This window comes from Gossypium hirsutum, chromosome D12 (genome assembly GCF_007990345.1).
Source record: "Gossypium hirsutum isolate 1008001.06 chromosome D12, Gossypium_hirsutum_v2.1, whole genome shotgun sequence".
NCBI lineage: Eukaryota > Viridiplantae > Streptophyta > Magnoliopsida > Malvales > Malvaceae > Gossypium > Gossypium hirsutum.
In genome coordinates, this window is record NC_053448.1 from 20,733,867 (window position 1) to 20,745,938 (window position 12,072).

Genomic DNA, 12,072 nt, shown 5'->3' on the forward strand with positions numbered 1-12,072 from the left:
TTCGGCCTAAAACAATTCATTTAAGTGCCTGGCTGAATTTCCCTATTATTTTTATTAATTAGGTTTAATTCTTAAGTTTTCCTAATGAGATTAGGATTAGTATACGACCTATTTAAAGGCATGGCCAGCCACCCTTGTATTCACTTCTCAAATATATCAAAAATTTCAGATTTGTTTAAGTGCAAAATTCTCCTTGAGTTTTTCTCCAAGAATTCTCTCTTGAGTTTTCTTTAGAAGTTGTTTCAAGAATCTTTTGATTGTGGGAGCCATCTTCAGCCTTCTTCTTGCCATTGATATTCTTTGGAGGGGAGATTAGAGCTGTTTGAAGGGAGTTGTGAGATCTTTTGGGATTTCAAGGCTTCTTAGGACTTATCTTTTAATTTCTTGCTGTCAATTTTTTCTTTTAAATTTTGCTTGTGTTGATTTTATTTAATCACTTTGTTTTCTATTCTTGTTGCATTTCAGGCATTCCAAATCTTATTCGCCCTCTTCTTTACTAAAGATCGGATCGTCCCTTTTGTTCTTGGCAACAAAATTCGTTCAAAAATCCTTAAATTCCTTGTTCTTGCCGATTTCTTCTTTTCAGATTTGGGCCGTTTTGATTGCTGGAATTTTGAGGAAATTTAACTTGCTGTTTGTGTCTTTCTTTTCAGATTTGATAGATTGGAGTATTCTTTGGGGTTCAATAACATGTTCTTGATTCCCCAAGAACCCTTATTAACACTTATTCCTATTCTCAATTTGATTCTTTACTGATTTGGGGATTTTTATTTCAGATCTGGAAATTCAAAGTTCTAATCTTTTAATTTCTATTTCATTTCAGATCTGTTCATTTAGAGCCTCGTAGGAGTTTTCTCGTGACTTGGCAACTCGATCTTGGTCCACGCGCAACCCTCTATCACCTTGTCTCACATAATTTATTATATCTCATGATTTACAATTCCATTACTTACACTGTTTCTTCTATGAGAGACTAGACTTAATAAGATTTAATTCCATATTTTTTAATCCTCTAATTCAATTTCCATAATTTATGGTGATTTTTCAAAGTTAACCTACTGCTGCTGTCCAAAACTGTTTTAGTGCAAAATGTTGATTACTAAGTTTATAACTTGCTTATTCATTTTCTCTATAATATTTTCCATCACTTTGTCTTATTTCCCTTCACTAATATATCAATAACATAAGACTTTATTTAAGAAAACTCTACTATAACATCATTTCCATGCTTTTTCAATAATAACAAACTTAAAAAATATATTGAAATCTTGATGTTCTTACCTTATCCTATTGATTTCAATCTTTAACTTGATTTTCTCTCTCCTCCAGCTTTTATTTCTTGAATCTAACTTGATATTCAAGCCCCATTGTCTCCTTGTTATCTTTCTCTCTTGATGGATATGAAAATTCTTTTGATTTCTAAGAGAAAATGGTAATTTTTTGGTGAAAGGACCAAATTGTAAAGAAAAGAAAGTTTATTTCTTTCTTTTCTCTTCATACGTTGGATTCATGGGAAGAAGATGAAGATTCTTCATCTTTCCTTCCATATATATACTAAATAGAATAATAATAAAATAATAAAATATCATTTAAAAATCAAATTAAAATATTAATAAACTAATATTTAATTAATTAATTAATCTAAAATATCACCAACATCATCATTGCCATCTAGATTTCTCTCTCTTCTAATTGACCATTTTGCCCTTTATAATCTTTAAAAATTTCATCCTTGAGTCATCACTTAATTTGGTAAAATTGTGATTTAGTCCCTTAAAATTCTTCACCTTTTCAATTTGGTCCTACTTCATCCATTTTCCTTAGTTTCTAGATTATTCCACCCTTAAAATATTTACACTATTGGTCCTTCAAATTTTTTGTATTTAGACTTTAATCCCTTAAATTTTGAGTATTTACTCTTAGGCAACAAAACTTTTCTTACTTTTGCGATATAATCCTTTCTTGAATTAATATGTCATAATATAATTCCCAATGTTGCCATAACTCAAAATTTCCCTTTTTGTCACTTTATTTCCTTATTTTACTATCAAGGATACCTATTTTCTTACTGTAGTAATTTTCGGGGTATTACAGTAATAATTTTCGAGATATTACAAGGTCCACTAAAGAATCCTCCACCACCCTACCCTTAAAGACTTTTGAAGCAGAAGCAGGAAGTCCAAGTCAAGAAAGTTCTAGACATACTCAAGCAACTTCATATCAGTATTTTGTTGGTAGAAGCACTTGAACAGATGTCAAATTATGTCAAATTCATGAAGGATATCCTGTCCAAGAAATGAAGACTTGGAGAATTTGAGACAGTATCCTTAACGAAGGAATGCAGTGCATATCTTCAAGAAAAACTACCCCAAAAGTTGAAAGATCCTGGATGTTTTACCATACCTTGCAACATTGGAGCAACGTATTGTGGTAAGGCACTATGTAATTTGGGTGCGAGCATTAACTTGATTCCCATGTCTATATTGAGGAAGCTGGGGATAGGTGAAGTTAGACAAACTACGGTTACACTTCAATTAGTAGAGCGATCCTTAGCACATCGAGAAGGAAAAATTAAGGATGTATTGGTACGTGTAGACAAATTTATTTTTCCTGCTGACTTTGTTATTTTAGACTTTAAAGTAGATAACGAGGTGCCAATAGATAACGAGGTGTCAATCATCCTAGGAAGGCCTTTCCTAGTAACTAGAAGGACCCTTATTAATGTGCAGAAAGGCGAGCTTACTATGCGTATTTAGGACGATAAGGTAGCGCTTAATGTTTTTACGTCTATACAATTTCTTGACACACTTGATGATTGTTCTACAGTGTCCAACTTAGAGGAATCGGTCATGGAAAAGGAACTCAACTACATTGAGGACCCATTGGAGAAAATTTTGACATCATCCCCTCCAAGTGATGAAGAGGGACAGGAATACTTATCTTTTCTAGAAGCTAATCAAAGGGGATTGATTCAACCCGTAATCCTACTTTAAGTCTTTGGAGTTAAAGAATAGGAATTATGCCCAAACAAAAGAGTCAATTGAGGGGCTACCTAAATTAGAACTGAAGATACTTCCCTCACATTTAAAATATGTTAATTTAGGTAACGGTTATACTTTACTTGTGATTGTTTCAGCATAACTGACCAAAGAGCAAGAAGAGAAACTCATCCTAGTGTTGAAATGATGCAACAAGGCTATCGGATGGACCATAGCCGATATTCGTGGCATTAGTTTGTCTGTCTGTATGCACAATATCATCCTAGAAGATGGCAAGAAAGGAACGATTGATGGGCAACACAGACTGAACCGCATTATGAAGGACATGGTAAAGAAAGAAATCATTAAGTGGTTAGATGCGGGTATAATTTAACCCATCTCATATAGTTCATGGGTAAGTCTGGTCCAGTGCGTGCCAAAGAAATGAGTTTCTAGATTTTATATTTGAACCATGGAGTCCACTATCGAAGAAGGAATGAAGAGATTCATCCAAAAACAAAGATGATGGAGCAAAAGACGAGTCAGATTTTGAGGGATTTGCAAATAAATAAGAAAGGGGGGATCTTTACCTTATATTATTTTCTTTCCTAGGTTATTTTAGGATTAGGATCTATTAGGATTTTTAATTTCTCACATAATAAAACAAGAGATGGAAATCATGAATAAAAATGAACAAGTTTTTATAATAAGAAGTGTGTCAATAGATATATACATGTGTAGGATTGGATCTAGAATGAGCTTGGTACTTAAGCAGTCAAATTGACTCACCTCCTCTTTTCTAGAGTCCTACCTGGTGTATAGTACCTATTCACTTCTAACAATGAGGACATTGTTCATCTTAAGTTGGGGGACCGAAAAATTGAAATTATTTCCTTCCAAAATAAATTTATCTTTTAATTATGATTAGGTTTTATTTTGTTCAAAAATATGAAATTTTGTTAAGTATGCTAAACTTCAATATGAATAAAGTTCTATTATTTCAAATAATTGTTATGTTAGCTGGATTATGACATGAATGTACTCTTAATAAAGTATGTAAATCATACCATAAAATTTTAGTTCCTTAGGAAAGCTAAGCATGCATGAAAGTTTAAGTCAAAAGAATTGACTTAGTAATTTCCTGAGGTGAAATCCTAGGAAGCATGGAATGTTGAAACTGATTTAGGAAACTTTTGTTTGGACTGTTTGAGCCTTTCAAGCTAACCTTGATGAATTTTTATCCCTTGAAACCCAACTTTGAGACTATATGGCCTAATTTTATTTGAACCTATGTAATATTTAGCCATCACTTCTCTCTTAATTATCTTTTCCCAAACACTAGACTCAGTACTATTCAGAATATTCATTGAAAATAAGTTTGGGGGAGTTGAAAAGAAGTATCAAATGCTCAAAAAATTGTAGTACATACAGTAAAATGCTCGAGAAAAAAAAAGAAAAAAAAGAAGAGCTTATGTACTTGAAAAAAATAGATGTACAAAAGAGCATGTGAAAGAAAAATAAGTAGGTGTATTGAAGGTAATTATTCCGAAGGTCTCATTCAAACTGAGTCTAGGGTTTTTAGCCTAAATTTATTTATCTTTTACCTACCCCTAGCCTAGCCACGTCACGACCTATTTAAAAGACCTATTGATTCAAGGTTCTATGCTACCTAAATTAGAGGGGAGAAATTGTCATGTTCAACATATGAAGGCATAAGTTAAACTTAATGATTATAGCTTAATCTTAAATAAGGGAATAAAATCAAATTTGTAGGGATTTAACATGTCTTCATTGATTAATCATTTAGTCTATTTTTTCTATCATAATAATAATTGAGATTAATTTGAATGATATGTATACTTAAGTAGCATAAATATCAAATGTCTTGTTCTTGAACATAAGTATACTAAATTCATAATTTTTGGAAGAACGTTGTTCTAAAGGAATTTTTCAAAGGTGTTTCTGAGAAATTCTTTTCAATTTATGCATTATTCGGGACGAGCAATGAATTAAGTTTGGGGGTGTGGAGACACGAAATTATACACACTTTTTTCATGCCCTTGTTAACTCAAATTCATACAATTTCGTAGGAATTCTTGTTGAAAAATATATAATAATTATAAAATAATTAAATTTTACTTAAATTATTAACAAGTTGAATTTTAATTAATTTTATAATAAATTTTGATTAATTTTGATTTATTTTCGGTAGATTCACACAAAGGGCAAAAATTGGCTTGGCAGACACTACTAGAAGTAGAAAACCGAGAAACGATTTTGAAGCATCGAGGCAAATTAATTTTTCAGCCTAAGATGGTCCAAGTTATGAATATTAATTCATAATATAATTAATTTTAATTTTAATCGAATTTATTTTTGGTTAAATAATTATTATTAATTAAATTATGAAAGGAGGCCCAATTGTGCTAAATTGAGAAGACCGATCCAACAAAGCAATGTGTTGCCAAAACCGTCCCACATGCTGACCCAATCAGCTTATTTAGCTAATTATTTGGCTTGCAAAATAGCCCTTGAAGCTTCCTTGAAATTGCATTCAAACCCCTCCACTTATCAAGCCTTTGTAGATTTGCCCATAGCTAAATTTAGCAAGTTTGAAAGCTTTAAACTTGTTGTGGTTGACTATGGGGGGAGTCTATGGCTACTGATTTTTGCTATTTTTACCAGCCTCCTAGAAACACGAAAATATACACACTTTTTCGTGCCCTTTTTAACTCAAATTCATGTAGTTTCGATAAAATTCTTGTCGAAAGATATATAATAATTATAAAATAGTTGAATTGCACTCAAATTATGAACATGTTGAATTTTAATTAATTTTATATCAAATTTTGATTAATTTTGATTATTTTCGAAAGATTTGCACAAAGGGCGAAAAATTACTCGGCAGACACTACTAGAAGCTCAAAACTGAGAAGCAATTTTGAAGCATCAAGGCGAATTAATTTTTCACCCTAAGATGATCCAAATTATGTGTATTAATTCATAATATAATTGATTTTAAATTTAATCTAATTTAATTCGGGTAAAATAAATTATTATTAATTAATTATGAAAAGGGGCCCAGTTGAGCTGAACCGAGAAAATTGATCCAAACGAACACTAGGCAGCCCAAAACTGTCCCATATTGTGACCCAATCAGCTTGTTTGGCTGATTATTTTGCTTGCAAAATGGCCCTTGAATACTCCTTCAATTTGTATTCAAACCCCTCCACCATTCATGCCTTTCAAGATTTGCCCCTACATAAAAATAGCATGTTTGAAATCTTCAAACCATTAAGAGATGCATCACTGTAAACAACATATTCTATCCCAGATTCAGGCTGAGTCAATACTAGAGCTTTTGTTAACATGTTTTTCAGCTAATCAAAACTCTGTTGACACTTATCAGACAAAACAAATTAGATGTTTTAATTTAGTAACCTAGTCATAGGGGAATCAATGATCGAGAAATTTTTAACAAATCAACGATAGTATCTGGCTCACCCCAAGAAGCTTCAGACTTCAAAAACATTCTTCGAAATTTTCCAATCAACAGTCTCAAATACTCTATTTGAATCAACCCCGATTCCATCAGCAAATATAACATGTCCTAGAAAATCAACTTCCCGTAGCCAAAATCCACATTTACTAAATTTCGCATAAAGTTATTTTTCACGCAAAGTTTGTATCACAACTCTTAAGTGTTTAGCATGATCTGACTCATTTAATGAATAAATCAGGATGTCATCAATGAATACCATAACAAACTGATCTAAATACGGCTGAAATACCTAATTCATCAAGTCCATGAATGCCACAGAAGCATTAGTCAAACCAAATGGCATCACCAGAAATTTGTAGTGACCATATCTAGTTCTAAATGCAATTTTTGGTACATCTTTCTCTTTAACTCAAAAACACTGTAGCTCCTTTTAACTAATCAAACAAATCATCAATATGAGGTAATGGGTATTTATTCTTAATGGTGGCTCTATTCAACTGTCGATAATCTATACAAAGTCTCATTGACCTATCTTTCTTCTTCACAAGAAAAACTTGAGCACCCCAAGGTGACACGCTCGGTCAAAAAAATTCGTGATCTAACAACTCTTGCAACTATGCTTTTAATTCTTTCAATTCTGTAGGGGCCATCCTGTATGGTGTTATCGAAATTGAAGTTGTTCCAGGCATAAGTTCGATCATAAATTCTACTTCCCGAGTTGATGGCAACCTAAGCAGTTCTTTAGGAAAAACATCAGCATATTGTTTGACTATCAGCACTTGTCCCATTTCTGGTTCAGCCACTTTCAAATTAAGAACGTAGGCTAAATAAGCTTCATATCCCTTTTAAATCAATTTTAAAGTTGACAGTGCTGAAACTACATTTGTAATACAATTGGCCCCATCTACCTTAACACAAATAAATTCACCATTCGGACGTTTCAAACTAACTTGTTTCCTTCGACAACTCACTATTGCATCACGCGCAGACAACTAATCAATTCCCAGAATGAGATCATAATCATCGAAAGGTAACAACATCAAACTACTAGGAAAACCGTAACCCTTAACTTTCAGTGGACACGATTTACAAATCTGATTAACTAAAACACATCAACCCAGTGGATTCATTACTTTGATAGTATATTCAATGAAGTCATTAGGCAAATTCTTTTTGCCTACTAATGTAGTGCATATATACAAGTGAGTTGGTCTAAGTTCAATCAATGTATATACATTAATATCAAAGAGAGAAAAAATGAACGATTCTCTCAACATTTCTTACACTTTCGACACTAACCCCTGGAGAATTAACAAACTTAAAATTCCTTTGCCTCGGTTTATCTCTGTTAGTGAACTCTGAAGGGGTAGCAGATTGATTTGTCTCATTTCTAAATTTCTTCGATGGAGACATTTGAGCAGGTTTCAATGACCCTCTTTTATTAAAACCTCAAAATTTTGAATCTGACTATCATTTACTTTTGCAAATTTCTTCAATTTTTTGGGCTCGTTCAGAAAGTTCTACAAATTCCCGTAACTTTAATGCTGCCATAGACATACGAATATAATCATTCAACCCATCTTCAAATCTAATACATATTTCTTCTTCATTTGACACTATATTACGGGCATACTTGCTTAACTGTACAAATTCCCGTTCATACTCAGCAACAAACCAATTCCCCTATTTTAATTCAAGAAATTCTTTATTTTTCCTATCAATAAACAACCGACTTACATAATTTTTCTTGAATTTAATTTGAAAGAAATCCCAATTAACAGGATCATTTGATGTCATCATGCTCAAAGTGTCCCACCATAAGTATGATTCATCATTTAACAACAACACAACACATCTCAAACAATCTTTAAAAGCGCACATCAATTCTGCGAAGACTCTCTTCGTATTCATGAACTAGTACTCAACTTTTGCACGATCATCATCAAGCTTGCCTCTAAATTCTTCTGCTCCACATTTCTAGATTTTATCTACTAATACTCGAGTAACTGACATAGGTATAGGATTTTGAGGACCTAGAAATGCCGGAGGAGGCACAGTAGGTGGTGAAGGTGGTGGAGTTGCAAGATTTGTTTGCTTGAATTCATTGAACCATTAGTTCATCATTTTAAGAAACACATTTTTCATTTCATCACCAAAGGACTATGGAATCAATGCACTATTACTTGTTTTAGGATTCGATGCTTGAACATTACTTTTAGCGTCGTTAACTACAATCCGATCTAACACAGTCAGCATCTTGAATCAATAAGAAAATACAATATTAGAGCAGATCAAAAGCATCACACTATCACAGTGTATATGTGGCATTTATATACTAAACTCTACTCCGCTACATTAGCCCTAGAATTGACTAAATCGTAGCTTTTATACAACTAAATGTAAAACCCCTAACCCATCTTAGTCATCAGATTAGGGCTACAGAGTATTATCATACAATTGGGAAACAGTTATCAATATAATAGTAAAATAAATAAATGACATTCAAAATATATTAATCATAAGCATTTCGTCCCTAAATCGAGCCTTCGAGGCCCTAAGTATGGCTTTGAGGAAATTTGAGACTAGTTTGAAACAAAATAGAAGTTTTAAGAAAAAGTTGTAAAAATTGGAAAACAGGGCTCACATGGCAATGTGAAAACACCCTAGGCCGTGTAACATTCGAATTAGGGACACACGGTCATCCCCAGCCCATGTCCTCACCCATGTAACTCACTGAGTTGCCCCACACGTCTATTTGCCAAGCCGTGTGCACCAAATTTGACCCAAAAACCATGCCATTTTAAGAGTAAACCATACCTATTCCACCACTCCAATTATGCACACATTCAATAAACCTAGGCACTACTCTAACACATCTAAATATACCAATTCAACCAATCTATTTAATCCACCCAAAATACCATTCAAAGGCACCACATGTATATACTAAACATTTATAGCATGTTTGGTTGGGTGTATTGGCTAATCGGTGGCCCCACCTAATCCCCCCTTATTCCTATGTTTGGTTCATGGTATTGCTAATACCATTGTAATACATTACTGACCTAATCGGTGAAATCCACCGATTTGTAATCCATTCCTTTTGCCCAGATTAGGCACCGTTTCAGTTTACCCTCCCTGTTTTACCCTCCCATCGGCTTCCCCTTTGTTTCTCTCCTGTCCCTTCTAGCCTCTACCTATTTGCTCCCTCTGTTTCTTTTCTTTTTTTTTTCTGCCAATTTGCTCCCTCTGTTTCTCACAGTTTCTGCCGATTTGCTCCCTCTGTTTCTCATAGTTCTCCACACGCCCACATCTCTACAAAAATAACAGCCTTCAAAGTCGGTAGGATTTTACGGTATTTATTTGAGCCCTGTTCTTCTCCTTCTTCCTAGACGTGGGGTTTCCATTTCCCAGTTCTTCTCGTCCCTTTCTTAAAGTCGGCATCTTCCTTTGCTTTCTCCAGTTTTCTCCTACCCAGCACCTTCTTCAAGGTTCCAAGTTCTTTTTGTTTCTCCTTTAATTTCTATTGTATTGAATTCCATGGATGTTATTTTAATTTGGATTTAATTATGCCTATTGAGGTTGTTTTTGCTCTTGAGAATCATAAAAAATAATTGGGTCATTTTTATTTCAGTTTCTTTTGTGTTCTTTTAGCCTCTATAGGGTTGTTAATTATTAACCCCTACATGTTCATTTGTTTTTTAGTTTCTTTTGATGGGGTTTCATTGTTTTAAACGTTGAAATTTTATCTAATAATGCAATCTTTCATATATTTTTCAGGGTTTGTTCTTATTTGAATAGCCTTTGTTGTAGCTATTTGCAAAATGCTGGCTGCTAGTGTTATTGCCCCCTTGTGGCCTTCATTATCTACTGGTATTTTTCTTGGAACTTTATTTTATTATTCATTCAATTTTTCTTAGATTAATGATGATAAAATTTGCTATTGGTTTTCGGCAGGACATCGATTAGAGTCACGAATTGAATGCAGTAGCCGTTGTGGCTTGGTTAGAATTCCGACTCAGATTAGGCCATGGGAACTTGGCTTGCAATCACAACCTAGTGTAAGAAGAAGTAGAAAACAATCTTCATCCATTGCATGCACCGCAACTGCTTTGGTACGTTTTGTCGCCATAACTAATCGCTTACTTTTATTTTTACAGAAGAAATTGAGAATTGTTGCTCATCTTTTTGTCAATGTAGACGGTATTAAATCCTGATATTAGATTTAGTGAAACAAATCATTACATGCGTGCACGTATGTTATGGCTCTGTGTGTGCTTTGCGCGTGCTTATACTCGATTTTTAGTGATATTGGAATTCGGAGTTTCTGATTCTGGTTTCCTTTTTTCCAGCAGAATGCAACTTGCAGTGCATCAGGACAAACTCAAACTGTTATTCGTGAGGCACCAACTATCACCCAAGCTCCTGTTCATTGTAAGAACAAACACATACTCTCTTTCAGTAGTTTGTCAATATTCATTAGATGTATTCCTTTTCGTGATTTTCTAGTTCGACTTTAGGCACCCCAACTTAGGTTTGAATTGTGGTTAGGAAGGTCACGGTGGGTTAAACTGATTTTTCCAGAATGACCGATAGGTCATGTATCATCTCATACTAGTTTTGGAAACTTAAGTCTCACCGTGTCGATGCTTGCACTTTCATGCACCATCTTTAGTAGGGATGACCAATGTTTGATTTCAATACATTAGAATCCAGATGCTGCTTGTTGGCTAGAAGCATTGACAATGTACCTTTTGTGGTTTCTAGTTTCTCTATTTCCCCTCTTTAGCAAAAATCTTATTCGTGTGATAAACGTATCACTATGAGCTCTTAGCAATTCTTTTGTTACCTTTTTCCGTAGTTTCGGTGTACTATTATCCTGATGATGAACACCTAAGCCTTTAGGTGACAGGGATAGATCCTTGGCCCTAAGGAACTCCCTTACCTATGGTGGGATATATCATATATCCAACTGGCTTGAACACCATATAATTTAAAAGAAAGCGTAGCTAACATCATGTATTGAAATGCAGCAAAGGAGAAGTCATCGCAGCTAGAAGATTTATGAATCGTAGTTTATCTTTATTTTCTCGTTTATCTTTCTTATGTCATGATAATTAAAAAACTCATATATGCAGATGATCAGCTGATAGGCTACTTTGATCTGTTTAATTTTTTGATTACTTCATCTATGTTTCTTTAGCCAGAGTTTACATATATGTATACATGTATATACATATGTGTCTGTTTGTGTGTGGTGTTAAATTTATATTTTGGCTGTGTATATAATTTTATTGGTTAGATGCTGCAAGTTTATCAGGGAACTTTGGGAATTTTTAACCAGTATATTTATTCAATTTTTAATAGGTTAACTAAGGCCTATTTTTAGGTGGGTTGAACTTATATCAGTACTAGTAGATTAGAGGTTCTCTCAAGTTTCAGACATATTTGAGTTCCTATCTTGGAACAATGATGATGTTTGACGAGATGGGAATTTGTGGGGATATGGATTTCTTCAGTGCTCCACTTGGGGAAAAAGATGTGGCAGCCTCACAAATTGAACCAGAGGCGACGGTGGAGGATGATTATAGT

General features: G+C 33.8%; 1 protein-coding gene across 2 annotated transcripts; it reads left to right on the plus strand.

Moving 5' to 3' along the window:
- The first annotated feature begins 9,685 nt into the window (after positions 1–9,685).
- LOC107947452 (uncharacterized) lies at positions 9,686–11,137 on the plus strand. 2 transcript variants are annotated; one of them, XM_016882102.2, is made up of 4 exons: positions 9,686–9,971; positions 10,261–10,353; positions 10,438–10,595; positions 10,833–11,131. In XM_016882102.2, exons 2-4 carry the CDS (start codon positions 10,305–10,307, stop codon positions 10,998–11,000), a joined length of 375 nt encoding a protein of 124 aa, XP_016737591.1. In that variant the 5' UTR covers positions 9,686–9,971; positions 10,261–10,304; the 3' UTR covers positions 11,001–11,131. The 2 variants fall into 2 exon arrangements, with proteins under 2 accessions (XP_016737591.1, XP_040963874.1); XM_041107940.1 differs by having other exon boundaries at positions 9,838–9,916; positions 10,833–11,137.
- The last annotated feature ends 935 nt before the right edge of the window (positions 11,138–12,072 follow it).

What these genes read in the sequence shown, in the direction of transcription:
- LOC107947452 (XM_016882102.2), top strand. Translation starts at nt 10,305, where the DNA reads ATGCTGGCTGCTAGTGTTATTGCCCCCTTGTGGCCTTCATTATCTACT. An exon ending in GTGGCCTTCATTATCTACTG is followed by an intron (nt 10,354 to 10,437) that starts GTATTTTTCTTG and finishes GGTTTTCGGCAG; the next exon opens with GACATCGATTAGAGTCACGA. An exon ending in CATGCACCGCAACTGCTTTG is followed by an intron (nt 10,596 to 10,832) that starts GTACGTTTTGTC and finishes CCTTTTTTCCAG; the next exon opens with CAGAATGCAACTTGCAGTGC.